This window comes from Xiphophorus maculatus, chromosome 10, assembly GCF_002775205.1.
Source record: "Xiphophorus maculatus strain JP 163 A chromosome 10, X_maculatus-5.0-male, whole genome shotgun sequence".
In the NCBI taxonomy this organism is placed as follows: Eukaryota; Metazoa; Chordata; class Actinopteri; order Cyprinodontiformes; family Poeciliidae; genus Xiphophorus; species Xiphophorus maculatus.
In genome coordinates, this window is record NC_036452.1 from 25,048,447 (window position 1) to 25,067,964 (window position 19,518).

The following is a 19,518-nucleotide window of genomic DNA, read 5'->3' on the forward strand; positions in this document are numbered from 1 at the left end:
CATAAAAAGTTCCCAACAGCAAATGCAATTGATATCTTTTTGAAGTTACAATATAATTTGATTAAGAAGCTAGATAAACATGTCACCAAGCTGAACTGCAAAGCTAAAAGCCAAATGAGATGATAGCAGACACTCTGTTAAAATAAGAACATTTCTGAAAGATTCTAAGATATCTATTTACAAATGTGCATTAATATGAATCGATATTATATTGTTATGCAAAAAATAACAATATGTTGATAAGCTTTACCAAAAAAATTTTTATAATTGAGTTAAACAATTTTTTAACTCCAACATCCAAGGGAACATTGTCCGAAACAACCTTCCCTTGTTGTTTTGGACAACAAGGGAACATTATGGTGCAAGTCCAGGGCAATATATTTTACACCATATATGTGATGTAACTGTCATCACTCTACTCTTCTGTTTACAAGAGTAAAAAGAAAAAGAATATCAGACAATAAAAGTGAAAGATAAGGTTGAATAGAAAAAAAGACACAAGGAAATGATTCAAATAGAAAAAACAACCAATATTATGAAACAAAACAAACAAAAAACAGAATGAATAAAAGAATTACACTTTGGTCTCAGAGGGTTCTTATCTTTGTCAGAAGCATGCTATGTGCTTAACTGTGAGGAGCAATAAAACTGGGTTGCATAACAGGCAAACAGAATTTATAGTATAATAAAACTTGAAAACATGAGGTTGCCAGGAAAGTTTGGCATTGATTTACCTGGATAGAGTGCTTCTTTTGTGTCACTTACCTTTCTCCAATGGTGCCTCTTAATTGTGTTCCTAGTAATTAGCATCACAGCCCAAAACTGGGTGAAGGACTGCCTCAAACGCTTGTAGTACTTCCTAAAAGTGGAAATAATCCAGTTACTCTTAAGAGGAAATTCACAAAGCAGGTGCAATTATTTCTGCAATGGATTCAAAAACAGAAACGATTCTATCCACAAAGTCCTGCAGATTGGGAAAGTTTCTACCTATTTTTTTATCAGTACTAAATGATGTTTTTGAACATAAAAAAGGAATATAATAACTAATTTAGTTCTGAGCAGTCTTTCATAGAAAACTGTGCTAGGAATCAAACCCAGGACCTTTAGCGTTTTTTGTCAGGACGTACAAAATGCCTGTTAGAGCCACGGTCCAAACCCAACAGGAAGTCGGCCATTTTGGATCAAAGCAGCCATTTTGTCTCTTTTACACATGTTGTATCTGAGCAAACCAGGGAGAGAAACATGCAGATTGCCAGTCCTTGAGGACTGACTTTGGGCACCCCTGGTCGAGGCCATTGAAGATCAAAAGTTATTAAATCTTTTTGATGCACCAAAGCATGGGTGTGGTAAAGCCTCAAAGTCTGACCATTTGCCATAAAATATCAAGGTGGAATAACTTCCACATACAAGCTCCCAGCTGGATCACACTTTTGGTGTGACATAGCAGACTTATCAAATTCACATGGTCAATTGGTGATATCACCTTAGCTCCAACCCCTTCCAATAGAAAGTTGCATGTTATGCTGCTGGATGTCTTCCTTTACTCTTTGATTCATGCAGATTTAAAACCATGTCTGATGACATTCAATAGCATGATGCTGAATTATTCTATCAACACTGTGCCACACATGACCTATTTCTTGGAAGGAGTAGGAGGATGATAGGTTATTTTGTTTGTTTATGGACAATGTGGAGCTGGCTCCACCACAACTCTCACATCGCACAGTTCATAAAAAGTTGTGTGTCATTCGAACGTGTTGAATCCATCCCAGATAACAAGCGATGGTAATTCAAAGTTGAATTATGGTCAAAAAGATAGATTTTTGCTTGAGGTCCTCTTCACCCCCCACTCCCCTCTTCCTCCTTGAGCTCTGGGTCAGAGCATTTTATTATTGAGTGGGGGTTAATCGCGTTTTAAATTAAGCACTACATGTGGAGAACAGTGGGTTAAGATTGCTTTCTGTACATTTTCTTACTCGTCTTTAAATATTATTGCTGATTGTTTGTGCATACTGTGTTGACACACAAACATCTACAAATCACTACAAGCAGTGCAGCAGTCCATCCTCGCTTTTTACATTAGTGATTTGTCCCAAACACACATCCCCCTTTGCTGTTGGCTTTTTTGAAACCAGATTCTGAATTGAATTTGACTCTGAGCATTTTTGCGGTGCATTCAGCCATTTTACTTTTATCTTAACTGTGTTTATTGAAAAATAATTGCATTGTTTTGCATCTAATTTGCAAGATTTTGTGGAATTTCAATTTTTAAAAGTAGGACAGGGCCTATTGTTTGGTCTGGGGGAGCTTGTGGTAGACAAGGAAGTTTAGGGCTCCTGCTGTAGCCCTAAACTTTAAATAATTTGTTTTTCATTTTTTATTATAATATGTTTACTGATATGCTTAGATGTGTCTCGTCCAGAACAGCTGATTCAAATGACTGCATGACCTCTTATTCAGTCATCAAAGGCTGTTAATCCTCCACAGATTGAATCCAGGTGTGTGGCAGAAGGAAAATGCCTAAAACATGTATGGCAAGGGGGCTGAAAAACTGATCTAAACCTGCTAAATACTGATTCAGTCTTTTGATTATTGGATTGGTAACTGGATAAACAGAACTAGACTATTACTACTTGTGTGGGATTTTTATCAGCATGTGAGGATTTTTGAATGAATGTAGTCATCAACTTATTTGGAAATGTTTGTGGTTAAAATTGAACCATTTATTTGATGGAAGTTTATCCTGTATATATTGTAAATAATTTTTCCAAGTACAATACAAATCACCTTTTGCACTATTTTTCTGTCTCTGGTGTGTTAAATACAACCCTGATCCTCCGTATCTTTAGCTCTTCTGATAAACAGGCATTTACTTTAAATATCGACGATTGCCTCATTTTAGCATGAGTGCGGCATCATAAATGCTATATTATGCTGCAGGTTGATAGGTAAATGTGATTATATATGTCAATTAACAGTAAGAAACCTATTCATGAATATTCATTAGCATGTCCTTATAAAACTGTGAGAGTACAAGGGCAGCCGTACGGTTGGTGTGTTTGTTCTCAGACCAGTACATTATTAAATATTTCAATGTGTTTCAAAACTTTTCAAACGTTTTTTATTGTCTTTCTAACCAGCCTTCCTCATTCTTATTTTTGTGTTTTTCAGCTGCTGCTCGGCAGTTGGACCCAAAGCTGACTGACAAGGACTGTCAAGAATTGGCTTCTTTGTGTGCACAAGAAGATTGAAGGCATCAAGGAACCAAAGCAATGCCAAGCAGAGTCAAACTTGGGTTACCCCAACTTGTACAGTTTCTCTGATTTATACAGGCTTAACCTCATGGACACTATTCTTCCATGGACAATAGACTGTTCTGACAGTCAAAAAAGAGTCTGTTCTAGACCTGTTTCCCTAAATAAATTCTAACATTAATACCATGTTGTAACTTTTAAGTTTGTACATACACATTTTTTGAAATATGGTAATGTAAGATAATTTTGAACGATATCCATCGTCTGCCAACAAAATTGTGTTTAACACCAGTGAAGAAACTTTTATGTTATGATGTAGACCTATCAAATCAAAAAATATGCATGAATCAATATTGATTCCCTAACTTTGACTCAATATAAAAACAATACAAATGTGCATGTAGATCCACATTCAGATGATGATTGAATCAACTTTGATATAGTGTCAGTAATGGTTGAAACCCCAACGTTGATTCAACGTGTAAGTCACTGACCACTTTCAATATCATTTCAATGTAAAATTTCAATATGGATTCAGTGTGTCCATCTAACGTTGTTTCAACATTGATTCACTCATATTTTGCTATCTGGGACAGCTCTTCTGTAAAATAATCCACTACAATTTCTCCAAAAAGCCACTCCCAAGTTTAAGGGCCTTGACGCTCCAGCACCTGAATAAGACGTCAACATCTCCTCTGATGACTGATAGTTGAGCACCAGCGCAGAATGATGAATATATTTCATTAACTGTCCCTGCCATGATTTTTAATGAGTTATTGAGTGAACAACCTTATTAAAGGATGATCTTGATTTCATTTAATTTTAATGCAAATTCTGCAATAGTAAAATTGTGTTTTTTGGAGATTAGCAGAATAGAGGCTAATATTTGTGCACTTTTGTAATGGAAAAGCAGCTAATAACTTCTGTCTGGTAGGTCAGATTAAAAAAAAAACACTCAAGTCCTGCCTCTGGACTTGTACTGAAGTGGACTGAAGACGTATTTGAATATTCAACAAGTACACCACTTAGTGGACGGTTTCGGAATGGCAAGAGAGAATTGATGACGGCAGCGGCGTTCCTGCAGACGCCATAAGGCTGGATCGGTGCTGAGCTTGCAGTTTTAATAATAATCTTGTAATTATGTTTATTGTTTGGATTATGAAAATAATTTTTTGGTTGAGGACCACTTATTGCATTTTTTAAATTGATTTATGTTGTTCATTTACACCTTACACTAACTTCAATGGATCCAGGAACTATTGTTTGAATGTAGATAAAGTTTTCTGAAAATTAAGCATTTTACTTCTGACATATTATGCGCTTAAGAAAAATTTAGTAAAAAAAAAAATCTACTTGCATACCTAGCCTGATGTCCTCGGATGTGACTCTGGAGAACAATTGCTTTTTGTTTGAAAAACTTGAAATTTTTTCTACAGAGGAAGCCCCTGATGTTCCTCTGGATGGTGACAGCTGCCCATGTCTGAGTGCTGTTCCATTTGTCCTCCAACTTCTGGTATAGAAATTCTTTAAGAAACACCTATAGGCCCATTCAGCAAATGAGAAAAATACAGAAAAATCATTTTAGTAACTTGGTTCATTAAACGAAATAAGTAAACAGTTACGCATACACACTGTTGTTTTCAAGCCTTTATTTCTGTCAACTATAATGAATGACCCAATACAGCTAATGAACATATCACTTAATTTCATAGATTAGAATGCTTGATCTGACCAATCAAAAATATTTTGTCATGGGGCAAAAGATTCCTGGCGGAGCCCCTGAGAGGTGGGTAGACTGTGTGAGATTATCAACCATTTAGCATAATTAGCTTTAGTTCTACAGACTACTGTTTGCCTTCATTTCACTTGGGGCTGGCTGCACAGTGGTTGGTAGCACTGTTGCCTTGCAGCAAGAAGGTCCTGGGTTCGATTCCCGGGCTGGGGTCTTTCTGCATGGAGTTTGCATGTTCTCCCTGTGCATGCGTGGGTTCTCTCCGGGTACTCCGGCTTCCCACAACAGTCCAAAAACATGACTGTCAGGTAAATTGGTCTCTCTAAATTCTCCCTAGGTGTGAGAGTGTGTGTGTGCATGGTTGTTTGTCCTGTATGTCTCTGTGTTGCCCTGCGACAGACTGGCGACCTGACCAGGGTGTACCCCACCTCTCGCCCGGAACGTAGCTGGAGATAGGCACCAGCAACCCTCCCGACCCCATTAGGGACAAGGGTGAACAGAAAATGGATGGAACGAGACATGTTTTCATTGAGGGCTTAGGCTCCTCCGCTCATACGGGTGTCTCCCAGGTGATTGGCGACATCCTCTACTGTCCTCATTGTAGAAACCACTGGACCATAAATATTTTTCACTGCTGGGCCTGAAAGAAAGGAAACCAGATCTATAACCCCTGCTGTATGGATTGTCATTTTGACTGCGCCCAAATTGGTGCCCATACTCGGGGAAGGGCTGGCGAAACTGTCTTGTTGGTGAATGTGAATCTCTGTTATCCAACTTCAGTTTCAGTGTCCTTCTTTACTGAAGTCCTTCACAGTACTAGTGAGGTCTTGTATGGCAGTTTTCAGATGCAATTGCTCTCTAGAAACAGTATTTACAGAAGGGGATGTGCTACATCTTCTGCTGCAGCACCTAGCAATACTGGTGATATTAAACGAGCAGCCTGATGAGCCCGCTCTGCTCCTGCTGCAACCTCAAAAGCCTCCTGAAACGTCTTCACCCCACTCTCATTGCACTTGATCTGAATCCAGATCTTGATTCAAACCAGCAATGAAACAGGACATTTTCATGTACTCACTTGCATTTTTCTCAAAATCAGGGAATGCCTCTTTCACTAGACAACATATACAGTATCTGCAGCATAGACTTCCATCGCTTCATTTGGCAGCTGATAACGTGCATTGGGAAAAGTCTGAAATGAAGCAATGACATCCTTCTGGCCAAACGCGTCCTGGGGATGCTTTTTGGTAGCCTCAAATTAACTTTGTGTGTCCTTGGGTAAATTGTCCCACACTATGAAAAGCTCAGGCGGCAACAGTGTAGGTAATTCCAGGGCAAGATTAGCATCTTTATAACAAGCTCACTGAATAACTTCATAACTGTGAGCCCACAGTGTAAACGATTCACGTCCGTTGCTGCAGAAGTGCTGAGGGAATGGGATTCCCCTGTTCGAAGCAACTGGAATGGATTGGATGTCCCCATTGCAATGGTGCCAGATACTAATGAAGTATATTTAAACTTTTGACCTTGAAGAAAGTAATAAAAATTGCCTTGAAAAAAAATATCTCATTATGTCATTATTCTGGTATAATAGCAAATAGTAAAATGTTGGTAATCCTAATTTACACATAAGACACTGTGAACAAATGTTTTATATATTTTTTTATGTAAACCTCTGGTTTTAACTGTATCTGCTTTAAGGTCGTCATATTCAGAAGGTATTTTTAATCTGACAAAAATTAGAATTTATATGACAATTTACGATTGTAGAAAGTCAGTAAATGAACTCTGTTTAAATTTCATGAGTAATTATCAGCAAAGATAAGAGTTTTATTACCTTGGTGCGTCCAAGCTGGTACTGTCCCTCTTCAGCATCAACCATGTTTAGCAGCTTTACTGACAGCTCTGTCTCTGACAAGTGGCTTGACTGTTGGGTCAGTAGAAATGCATACCTACAGCAGAATAGTAAGAACAGATCAGTGGTGCTCAACCCATTTTCCTCAAAGCCCCCTTTCTTTCTTTCAAGTCAACCTGGGTCCCCCCAAACCCTTGTTGTTTCCCACCTCTTCCAAAAACACACTGAAGCATAATCTCCTTATAATAATAATAATCATCATCATCATCATAATAAAAAGTGGTTAGTTGCAAATTATTATTTGGAAAAGGGGAAAAACTGTTAGTTCTACAAAGAAAATAACTAAAGGAACACCGTTGAGAGAATTTGCATTTTGATCACTTATTTGTGCTATACCGAGTTATTTTTTCTGTCATCTTTGCCTTTATTTAGTTCAGTCTTTACTGTTTATTTTTTACAGTTGAATTTTTTTAGTTTGTTCATTCTTTTCTATTTAGTTGATAGTTCATTACTATTTACTGATGGATTCTGCCTGATCCAATGGGATGGCTGACTCTCTGTCCTAGAACTGCACTCTTTAGTCATGTGAGGTATTTCTCCATATATCTATTGGAGCCACTTCTCCAGTGGAGGTCACTGTCTTGCACGTGACAGGCACTGTGTCATGTGTGCAATCAATCAATCAATCAATCAATCAATCAATCAATCAATCAATCAATCAATCAATCAATCAATCAATCAATCAATCAATCAATCAATCAATCAATCAATCAATCAATCAATCAAGTTTATTTGCATAGCACATTTCAGCAACAAGGCAGTTCAAAGTGCTTTTTTTTATCATAAAAACACAGTACAGAATGGACCAAAACGTGTTAATCAATGCAACCTCCATCGGTTGCGCTGATTAGGGTTGATGATGCAACCCATGGAAAAAAATGGGTTAACACATCGAAAATATTTGCACATCAATTAATCATTTATCAAATATTCATTAATGAATATCAAAATATTGATAAATGATTAATAGATTATGATTCAAAGGCATCTCTAAACAGGTGGGATTTTAGTCTAGATTTAACTGTCCATTAAGGTCCTGGAATGGGAGGCGCCTAAGATCCTGTGTCTACCTGGACCATATGTAAGCGACTTTCATTCCACACATGGGAACACACACAGACTTTGCAAACTATGTGGGACACAGTCGAGTGTGAGCCAATTGGGAGGTTCACTTGTGGGTGTCAGCCGGTCCATGCTTGAAGGAAACCTGGGCCTGACGGAGGGCCAGATGGAGGTGGCTACACTCTGGTGCAACAGTTCATGGGCGTATGCCAGAGTGCCTCTCACATCCCCTAGACTTATGTTTTAAAAATAAACACCTCTAAAGGGCTTAAAATGGTTATTGGTCGGTCAGGTCCCCTACCCATTCTTATGTTACAATCTCCTTAGCCGAGAATCTGGAAGTTCCACATGGTCTTAGCTCAGTCATTCTCTATCACCTTGGAAGGTGATTCTCACTTTGACCTAGAGGTCTCTAGTTTGTATTCCGCACAGATGAAACACTTGGTTATGTTGTTCCATGTATTCCTTTGCATCTATCTCACACCCTGCTGTGAGATGTTGAACTGTTTCTGGAGCCCCTTTGCTTATAAGATAAGAGATACTTTACTTTTTCTGGAGGAAATTTATTGAGGAGCAGGTGACTACAAGGTCACATGGATACCAAAATTGTTAAATAATAAAAAATACAAAGACTACTCCACATAGTTCAGATTGGTCAAGTTTGACAGATTTTAAAAATCACAAATTAGAAATGTGGCATCTAGATGGGACAACAATAAATAAATCTAAAAAGAAAAATCAAAGTAAGTTATCAGATACATTAAGAAGCAAAAAAACAGGAGGTGGCATTAAAGATCTTGCCAGGTATTGTACATCTTGGCTTAAGGTCTGCTCTTGTGCTGCTATGGTAGGTGATTCTCTGTTGTCCTTCACTGACCCTTGCCAGTCATTTACATGTTTTGATCATATCAGTCATTTCAGCTATCTGTTGGTAGTATATCCCATAAAGCTTTCTTCAGTTCCTGCTCTTCCAGTTTCCTGCTTTCCATTGTCTGAGACATTCACTGAGGGCATCTTCATCTTGGATGGTGGTTCTGATGTTCACCACACTACTGCCTCCTTCTGTGTGCTTAGAGTATAGCCTGTAGATGCTGGATTTGGGGTGGAGTACACCATGCATGGTGAGTAGATTTTGTGTTTTAACATCTGTGATCTGAATTTCCTACTTTGGCCAACTTATTACCCCAGCAGGGTATCTGATTACTCACTCACTCTTAGCGTACAGCTTGATGTCATCTACGTGACTTTCAGTATCCATAGCTAGTTGTGTTGTTTATTTGGCTGAGAAGGTTTAAATCCATGAAGAACAGCAGTGGGCATAAAGCATCCCCTTGGTATATTCCACATTTGTTGCAAACTCATTGATTTAATCCTGACAATGCACGTTTGCTTGTCTGGCTTTGCACTCTTGGGCATCTGTTCTGTCGCTTTTGTTTGGTTCCTCCAATATTCTTACCAATACCTTTCAGTGCCTCTCTCATGCATTGTCCCAAGTGCCTGCTACTTTTAGCTCTTATGATGCCTGACACGAGCTTCCATGTGAAGAGGCAGGTTATTGGCCAGTGTTTGGATAGGATTGCTCCCTTGTAAGGATCTTTCATTGCAAGGACTGTTTGGCCCTCAGTCATCTAAGGTGGGTCCCATTTTTCAGCAGTTGGTTAATTTGTCCTACTAGGCTCACAAAGAGATATCAATTTTTTGAGCCAGTAGGTGTAAATCACGCACCAGGCTTGGTGCTGTCCAGTTCTTCATAACTGAGACTCTTTGTTGGATGTCTGCAACAAAGACATCCAACATGAGCATCACATAAACTCCAGTGATGCTCACTAGAGTTTATGCATTGAGGTTAGTGTTATCTGCTCTTTGGCCTATTAGCTGCTGTGCTTCATTGCTATATAATGCTTCCTTCTCCCCAATACATTTCTAGTATTGTTCATTCTTCAGTCTTGATGGTTGTGTATTATACCCTGCCACCTGGAGTACACATAGCTGGTTCGGTGACAAGCAGCCTGTTTATTCATCTGGATTCTCTCCAATTCGTTCTTGAAATAAGGGTCGCCTTGAGCTTACATGTTTCTGGCTAGCACTATAATTTACTTGCAGTGTTTGTCACATCCAACCTAAAGTCTTGGAGGATATCAAGTCTTTTGTAGGGTTTTGTAATTTTTTACAGAAAAGCACTGAATCTTGCCATAGACATGTAAGTAGTGCTGAATGGAACTCCCATCAGTGTGTTTTTGGTCAGTCTGCAAATATATTTTTGTTGACAAGCCACAACTTTTTATTCATTTTCTTGGAATGTTGTTTTTGATAGAGAATCAGCTTGGAGATCACAAAGTTCATCTTCATAGCCAAGGTGTTCCACGTCTTTGATAGTGGAAATATAGGACTCCATTGCTCATGTTTCTCTTGACAAATGCGCATTCATGTTGACAAAGCAGCTTTTCAATTCTTCACAGAGCAGGTTCATGTGCTGGATAAACTCTGTGTGTAAAGATGCATGAATAGTGCTATCTGACTGCTTCAGTGGCAACTACTGCTACTCTCTTATCCACATTTATTCAACCCAGTATTCCAGTTTGCACACTAAACTGATCACCTTCCTGGCACTGCAAGTTAATACATCAGCTTGTTTGCCTTGCCTGCCTGTTAAATTCTTCCTTACTCACTATTTGCGATGCTAAGGATCTCTGTCAAATGGTCTCTTAATGAAATTGGTTACATTTTCTTGACAGGAAGACTGGGCAGAGGAGAACCAACTTGTTCTGACAGGACATATTTAGGTGGATGTGTTATTGGATACATGGGGTAAATGGAAGCTAATGTGTCTGACAATTTTGTCCATTGAAGACACTAAGGATTTGTATTTATTTGGTCTTTTGGTAATGGGATTTCTGCTGTTTGTAGTTGGCAGCTACTTGGCATTTCGGAAAATTCAAAAGATGTTGGAAGCTGTTTCGGCCCTTGTCAAATTGCCTGACCAGTGTGATGGTTTTGGCTGACTAGCGAATGGTCAGCTCTGCGGGCAGAGCAGGAAGCTTGGTGGAATTCTTGCAGAGATTCACAGGTCAGCTGTGGACTCTGGAGCTTGCTTGGAATGGAATTGACCTTGGAGAAGCTACTAATTTGGTTTAATTTTATGCTGATGACAGGGACTTAAGCACATTGCACACACATACACCATTCATGGCTATAAACACACCCTCCCTGAATTCACTGGCCCCCCATCCTTAAGTTGTCTATGTGTTGTTGTGCAGAGATGTTTTGCAGCATATGATATGTTTTTCCCCCTCATCATATCTGATGTTGTCATTTCATCATTTGGGTTTTATTTTTGTTTTTGTAGTTAAGGGTAGTGCCACCCTTAGGGTGAAGTTATTTGGTCAATTCAATCCTGCAGAGTGTTTTTGAGAGCATGACAGTTTTCACTTTATCCTCTGCAAGTGCCCCATACATCAGTTTCCCAAATTTCAGGCAGCTGGGTTGGATAAGCTCTTTTTAGCCTTAGAAGCAAATACTCAAAAAATCATGTGTGGTTTTATGCAACTTGCTACCTGCTCTTTCAAAGGATTTTCTGATTTCTGTGGATCGTTTTGACAGTGACAACTGTTTTTTCTTCTCAAAATACTCCTGAGTTTCACCAATAATGTCATGATGGTTAGTGTTTTGGTATTGTCCAAGTTCACTTAGTTTCATGCTGGTGAAACTAAGTGAACTTAGTGAAGCTAAGTGAATCTTGGCGTCACTTAGCTTCTATTACAAATTACATACTTATGCTGTGAAGTTACCCTTTTTTTGATAAATTCAATGTGAAAGTCAATAGAGCTTAATTGTTTAAATTCTTTCTTTACCTTTGTACCGATCGTTTTTATACAAACAATTAACTGATATTTTCACTCTCTTGCTCTTAGAAGATGAGGTCATGTGCCAGCTTGCAATCTCTGATGTCACTGTATCAGAGATATGGATGGACGGGTACCCACTTTACTCCCCCACGTTGGGAATCATTGACTTAGCTCATGTACATAGCTCAAATGACTGCTTGGTTTAAGTCACTGATGCTGTATTTAAATATGTAGGGAAAACAAGGTTATTTTGCTAATATCACTAAGGCAACTCAAATTATTAAACAAATGTGAGTAAACCTAATCTGTACTTTTAGTTTGCACAATTTTGACTGGCCAAAGTTCCCAGTTTAAATATGTTTTTTTTTGTTTTGTAGTTGAGGGTGTAGCTATTTCTTTTAAAGATACCAAACAAGGTACAAATTACTACCAACCTCAATGGACAGTGTTCAGTTTTTTTTTTTGCTATGATCACAGGTGATGCTGTAGTCAGGTTTAGTGTATGTGTGTGTTAGCACCTCTGAATGAAGCATGAGTACTGAATCCTGATAGGGAAACCTTCTTTTCGGATGTGAATTGTCTTCAGTACACCTGAGTGTCTCAGCTGAAGAGACATATAGTCTATATCAAAGATCCCAGGATGCTGACAAAAGACACATTAGATACAGCACTCAGTCACATTTCAACAGTTCATCAATTCTGTTGCTTACAAAACTATAGCCATTTAATTATCAAATCTTTTGTATTCTATATTTCTATGCTGTACTCAATTAAATTTATAAATACTTTATCAATGTTGATACATTTTCTCCACTATAGTAAATAGAATTCTAGATTACTAAATATGACATAAATATACATTTATGAAATCTATTGCATTATTAATAAGCAAAAGTGGACCACTGTCTACTGTAATGGAAGTTTGCTAGTCATTTTACATGAACAACAAGAAAGAGGAATACAAGTAATAACGCAATAGCTTCCATGTTGTTTCCATGTGAGACGTAACAAATGCTTTTTAGATTTAGCATTTTCACAGTGTTGAATTAAAAGGCCATACTAATGAAACGACCTGAAAACAAAGTTGAGTTATTTCACACAGTCAGGCTTGGCACATCCATATCCAGTTATAAGGCATATTGCTATGTACATTTTGATTGAACAGCAGAAGCTAAAGGAAATGTTTTGTATTATAGTAATTTTTACCTTCACAAAATTTGGCTTCAGACAACGGATGATGGTAGTGTTGCATCTAAGAGTGTAAAAAGAACATTTGGATTAGTCTCTCAGGTAGAAGGATAACCTTTAAATCAAGATAAAGACAGTATTATCTGACCCTGAGCTTAATCCTTTCGTAGCGATTGCTAAATTTTTGCTAAATTCAAATTGAGGAAATATAAATAATTCCTGCATCTATTTAAAATCTGCTTACTCACAGTGAGTATGGAAAATATTCAGACTCGGTTTCATTGTAGCAATTTGCTAAAAACAAAAAAGTTCATGTTATTTTACATGAATGTACACTCAGCATCCCATCTTGACAGAAAAACAGAAATGTAGAAATCTTTGCAAATTTCTTTAAAAAGAAAGACTGAAATATCACACAGTCATAAGTATTCAGACTCTTTGCTCAGTATTGAGTAGAAACCCCCTTTTAAGCTAGTGAAGCCATGAGTCTTTTTGGGAATGATACAAAAGGTTTTTCACACCTGAATTTGGGGATCCTCAGCCATTCTTCAGTGCAGATCCTCTCCAGTTTTGTCAGGTTGGATGGTGAACGTTGGTGGAGCCAGGTCTTTCCAGAGATGCTCAATTGGATTTAGGTCAGGGATCTAGCTGGGTCAGTCAGGAATGGTCACAGAGTTATTCCAAAGCCACTCCTTTGTTATTTTAGCTGTGTGCTTTGGGTCATTGTCTTGTTGAAAGGTGAACCTTTGGCCCATTTGAGGTCCTGAGCAATCTGGAAGAGGTTTTTTTTCAGGATCTCTGTACTTGGCTGCATTCATATTTGTTTCAATTGCAACCAGTCAGAAGATCAGAAGAAATGGACAGCATGTGAGTTAAATATGAATGACACAGCAAAGGAACTGAATACTTATGACCATGAGATATTTCAGTTTTATTTTTTATGAATTTTCAAATATTTCTACATTTCTGTTTTTTTCTGTCAAGATGGGATGCTGGGTGTACACTCATAAGAAATAATATGAACATTTTTTGATTTTAGCAAATGCCTCCAATAAAACAGAGTGAAAAATTTAAATGGGTCTGAATACTTTCTGTATGAAAGCAGAAATTACATTCTGTATCACCCTGTCTATTATTTGCAACATCTGAATTACTTCAAAGGAACTAGAGTTCAGAATTTCTTCTCTTTACAGGAACCAGGATGCAGAGAATTCCATGAATACCGTAATAATTGTCCCCGCTCAGGCACCAGTGACCACTGCAAGGCTATCACTCTGTGTGAGTGATAGCTAACCCCTAACCCTAGCTTCCTAATTAAATCCTAAATTTACAATTTAATATTTCATTTCTACTGAAACACTAAGTAAAATGTTATAGCATTTTCATTCTCAACAAACAAATGCTAAAGTTTTAGATCTATGGTCTGTGTTACAAATCAACCATTTATAGGGGCCCTAGACCTTCAGTAGAAGTCTGGCAGATGTCTTAAGCAGACCTATGAAGACACTGTTGCAATAATCGACTAAACTTAATAAATTTATTATTTCTTCTCACTCAGACTCTAGTTAAAGTATTTTTTCCATGACAGAAGTCATCTACCATGTTTGTATTGCTAAAATTGTATGCTCTGTTTGTATGTACTTGTACAGTAAAGCATTTTGTAATTTCATGAACATTCACCTTATGCTGTGAATGTTCTGTGTAGGCTGCTTCCACACTGAAAAATGAAAATAGTTGAACCAACTTAACTGAATTGCTTCAAGTGGTAAGTTTATCCAACTCAATATATTATAACCATCCAGCTTATTATTAGAGTGCTCTCTCAAAAGTGTATTTGCGCTGTAGTTCATCTGATGGACTTATTTACATTAACCTGACTTAATTCTTTTGCTTTAGTTATGAAAACTTACTTTCATGTGTTCAATTAACTTAAAAGTTACACATTTTTAACTTTTAACATTTTACTTTGACTTTATTTGAAACAATTAAGTTTCAAATGCCATGTTCATATTCCAAGTCTGACATCATGATGCAAGCTTCAACAGGGAGAGATCCTGTACCAAACAACAGGGTGCTGTGATGGTGCAGCAATAAACATAAGGAGACCTTAGTCCTCGACGGGGCCATTGCATGTTCGATTTCCTGGCTGATGTCATTTGCCGCATGTCTTCCCCCTCTTTCATTACCCACTGTCCTGTCTCACCCTTTTAAAAAACAAATCTTTTATTAGTTTACTTCTTTATTTGAAGTAAGGTAAGGTAATTTTATTAATATAGCACCTTTTCAGCAATAAGGCAATGCAAAGTGCTTTACATGAATTAGAAGGAAATGCAAAGAGTGGCAAAGCGGTTGAGGTCAGGGGGTGTGTTTTTTTCTGTCGCCATGTATGATGTGTATGCAGATGTCTTGTTACAGCCTGTTCTCCCAAAAAAGTCTCTGATGTGGTGGTATTATCCAAGAGCAAGTCCTTGAGAGTTCAGCCATACTTTGGGAGGGGTGAGGAGATGTGAAGGAGCAGTTTGTTTACATGAACTCTAGGAGATTTGAGATAGCCAACAAGCTAAGACCAACACAAGGGAGCCAGATTCAGAATAAACTAATTTTCTTTAGATTGACCAGACTTAAAATTTTCATCTGCCCTAGAGTTTCAACCAGTACATCTCTGTTAAGTCCAATCATTCAAATTAGCATGATTGTTCCCACCAGGCCAGAACTAGCAACTTCTCCATGATCCATTTCATTTCGCTAGTGAGTTTTAGCATCCAGAGTTTGTCCCACAGCATGTCAGTCTGAGTGTTTGCTAGTCAGTCCAATCCATCACAAATCTGTCAATATGCCAGGTGTCCATCAACTCCAAACAGCAGAGATCCTGTTATCATGAATCCAAATAAATCAAGATGATACATTTTCTAGATGAGGGATATCTACCCAGAGGTATGTATCCCGCAGTGGGACAAGTGGGCTCTCCTCTGCCCAGTCTTCTCATTGAGAAAATTTTATCAATTGCATTGAGAGACCAGTTAACCAGATCCATTATTTGTAGTTTTGGATAATGTGCAAAGAAAGGCTCTAAAAAAGCAGCACAAAGACAGAGCAAGCAAGGCGAGAATGAGTAGGGAGGGAAGCAGAGGAAAAAAGCGTCCGCCTTCAAAGGGAAAGTAAACTAAGCAACTAAGACTTTGAGTAAGACTGACTTAAATTTGTTAAGTTAAACCAGCTTAATAAGTTCAGTTGGATAAACTTAATTGAATTACTTAAAATTGAAGCAATTTGATTAAGTTGGTTCAACTTTTCTTTTTTCATTGTACAGGATCTTTGAAAAACTAAAATAAGTTAAAACATACATTTAAATTCTAGCTCTATTTTAAGTACAGTGTGAGTGGTAATGTAATTTTAGATATTTTAGTTTTTTAGTTTGGAACGACTTAAAAGTTTGAGCTGACTTTCTGTAGAATTTAGTCAAAGAGTTTTTAATTATTCATTAGGAAAAAAATTATTTGAGTAAAAGTGGCAAAGTTGTCATGGTAAACACACTTAATAAATTAAGTCATAGAAAAAATTGTCAATTGAGTTGGATTAACAAAGAATTTTGTTGGATGATCATAATATATTGAGTTGGTCAGATGTAGGATACGAAATTGGCATTGAACTCAATTGTTTCAAGTCAAGTCAAAGTAAAAAGTTCCTTATAAGTAAAAAGTTAAAGATTTGTAACTTTTAAGATAATTGAACACAAAAAAAGTAAGTTGTCATCACTAAACCAAAAGAATTAAGTGAGATTAATGTAAATAAGTCTATAACATGAACTACAGCCCAAATACACATTTTAGTGGTTCAAAAACATGTTAGACAGGAAGAGACCAAAAATAATATTTATCCTGAGTAGAAGTAAATGTTTGATGGATGTCTTTTGATTACTTTCCTTCTTGTTTATTTGTTTTTCATGAACTAGCAAGATTGCTATTTATTTACTGATTCAAGGTTTAAAAGTTCAAAATGGAACAGATGGAATTGGTATACATATAGGTGGACTTTATCCTGAACCAGATACTTCAATAAAACTCCAGACTGAATTTGAATTATAAGCTTTCTTTTCTCTGTATTGTGCCCTGAGATTACTTATTTGGCATAAGGACAGTATAAATGAACTGATATTAAAGTGATTTCTACCTTTCCATGCGGGTGGTGAGTTCAGTGAGGGACTGCAGGAAGTGTGAAGCAGCAGTTGGGGGTGGCTGACGAAGATGCTTCATCTTCCAACCCAGTTCCTTTTGTTGGATGTACCTATCTTGAAGCTTCTGGAACAATTCAGAAATCATCTAAATGAACATGAAAAAAACCAATGTGGTTATCTGGAACATCACCCATGACCATAAACTATTTATATGCACCTAAAAAGCTGTTATCTTAGAAGAAATTTTTAATATATTGTTGGTGTGATGGTAGAGGTTCACCCAGCAATCTGAAGATTGCTGCTTTGATACCCATTTCATCCACCTGTGTTTTGTGTCCTTGGGCAAGGCACTTCACCCACATTGCCTGCTGGTGTTGGTCAGAAGGGACAATGGCATGAAATAGCAGCCGCTCTTCTATCAGGCAGCCAGAGGCAAGTTGTAGCAACCATCCAGTATCTTGCAAGTCATCAGAGTGTGAAAGTGTGCATGAATGGGAATTACTGATTCTGGAGTGTTTTTGAGAATCATTTGAGGTTTGAAAGCACTGTGTGAGTCTGATGTCATTATAAGTAACAAAATCCTAAAATACCTATGGTTATAATGGTATTTTAATCCAATTAAAGAAGTTAAAGTTGGCACACATCTCTTAGAAACATGGTATACTGTATGTCTGCAGGGTGGTGCAATGGTGAAGACTCTTATTTAATGGTAAGGTTCCTCATTACCATACCATCCTGGTGTGCTTCTGCATCAAGTTTGCATGTTCTCTACAAGCCTTTCCTGATTTTTGCTGGATTACTCCAGTTTCCTCACACACTCCAAAACTATGACTGCTAATAGTGATGGGCAATCTGAAGCCAGGTGTGTACCAAGGAAAAAGGAGGCGTGTCAGATGAAGCCCTGCTTCGATGAATGTCGTCTTGCTGAAAACCACGTGAGTGGCACCAAAGATGTCTCGCATTGCATGGGTCACTTGACTGCTTCATTTTGCGTGTCGGTTTTCAAAATAGAAGCGTGATGAGCCGTGCTGCTTCATGGCATGGGTTGTTGTATTTGATCGCGCATCAGAGGAGTATTTGTCTTCAGCAGTGACCGAAATAAAAGGAACCTTTTATAGTTCATGTTCAACGATTTTGATGATAGCATTCATCAAAATATAGCTACTGTTTGTTACCGGTTTTCCAGTCGCAGGGCGTCATCTGACACGCCTCCTTTTTATTCGGTACACGCCTCGAAGCCTGGCTTCAGATGGCCCATCACTACATAGAACAAGTAGACGAGAAATAAACTAGACTCAGTAAGGAAGAACTGAAGTGAAAATGGAAATGAGGCAGAACTAATAGAAAAAAGTAAGGAACACACACAAAAAAATGACAGAACCCAAAGCAAAACTCAAACCACCCCAGATATGACAATTACCATATCTTTATGAGGAATATTGAGTATTATGAATAATGTGTTAGTTGGTTCACCTTTATCCGGCTTCTTGCAAAAAGCTCCACAATTTCTGTCCTGAACTGGTCTTGATTCTTATTGAGGAAATTATGGACCTGCCAAAAGATGGTGGCAGTTCTTTGTTCCAGTCTTCTACAAGTACAAATTAGTTGTTTAACATCAAAAGTGGTGAATACAATACCTGATATGTGACAGGTCCTGCATAGTGATGAATAGTGAAGACTGGTATTGGGTTCTTTGGTTTGGTATACAAGGGGTTGGTTGCATGGTGGTAATGGCATTTCTGAAGGAAGGTGTGGTCAGTAGCCTATAAAACCCCAAAGAAGTTTCACCTAAGTTAAAGCTATATTTTTATTTACATACACACACCCACACGCACACACACAAATTGCTTTTCCTCAGTGCCTGGCATTAATTCTGAAAAAATGTTTTGGTTTGTTAGGATTACAAAAATTATTTATATGAGTTAAATACCAGAACAATGAGAGATGACTTTTAAAATTAATTTGTTTTTAAACATTTACATACCCAGATAACAATGTCATAGCTTCATCAACATTTTTTAGGATCATTCACAATACCCCCCCCCCCCCCCCCCCCCCCACACACACACACACACATATATATATATATATATATATATATATATATAAACTGTTTTTGCTGCAGTTATCAAGTTTCCAGAGTTCTGGTAGCACAATCCAGAAAGATGGTTCCAGCATGTGGAAGCCCAGTTCCATCTCCATGGGAAAACCACAGATGAGACCAAGTACTTCCATGTAGTTGCTGTGTTGGATTCCGTTTCCACCCGCTGTCTGATGGATCTGCTGAGGAACCCACCAACCGCTAACAAATACAGCGCGCTCAAAGAGAATCTCCTTCGGCTCTACCAACT

At 37.8% G+C, this 19,518-nt stretch overlaps 1 protein-coding gene across 1 annotated transcript in view; it reads right to left on the reverse strand.

Moving 5' to 3' along the window:
- myo15b (myosin XVB) overlaps positions 1 to 19,518 on the reverse strand; it is an 87,509-nt gene that overhangs the window by 54,838 nt on the left and 13,153 nt on the right. Inside the window, exons 11-18 of the mRNA XM_023340548.1 lie at positions 18,805 to 18,930; positions 18,641 to 18,718; positions 17,164 to 17,312; positions 13,012 to 13,057; positions 12,324 to 12,448; positions 6,821 to 6,935; positions 4,616 to 4,791; positions 766 to 859 (exon numbers count right to left, since the gene is read on the reverse strand). Coding sequence (XP_023196316.1) covers positions 766 to 859; positions 4,616 to 4,791; positions 6,821 to 6,935; positions 12,324 to 12,448; positions 13,012 to 13,057; positions 17,164 to 17,312; positions 18,641 to 18,718; positions 18,805 to 18,930 — 909 coding nt within the window. The remainder of the gene's footprint in view (positions 1 to 765; positions 860 to 4,615; positions 4,792 to 6,820; positions 6,936 to 12,323; positions 12,449 to 13,011; positions 13,058 to 17,163; positions 17,313 to 18,640; positions 18,719 to 18,804; positions 18,931 to 19,518) is intronic.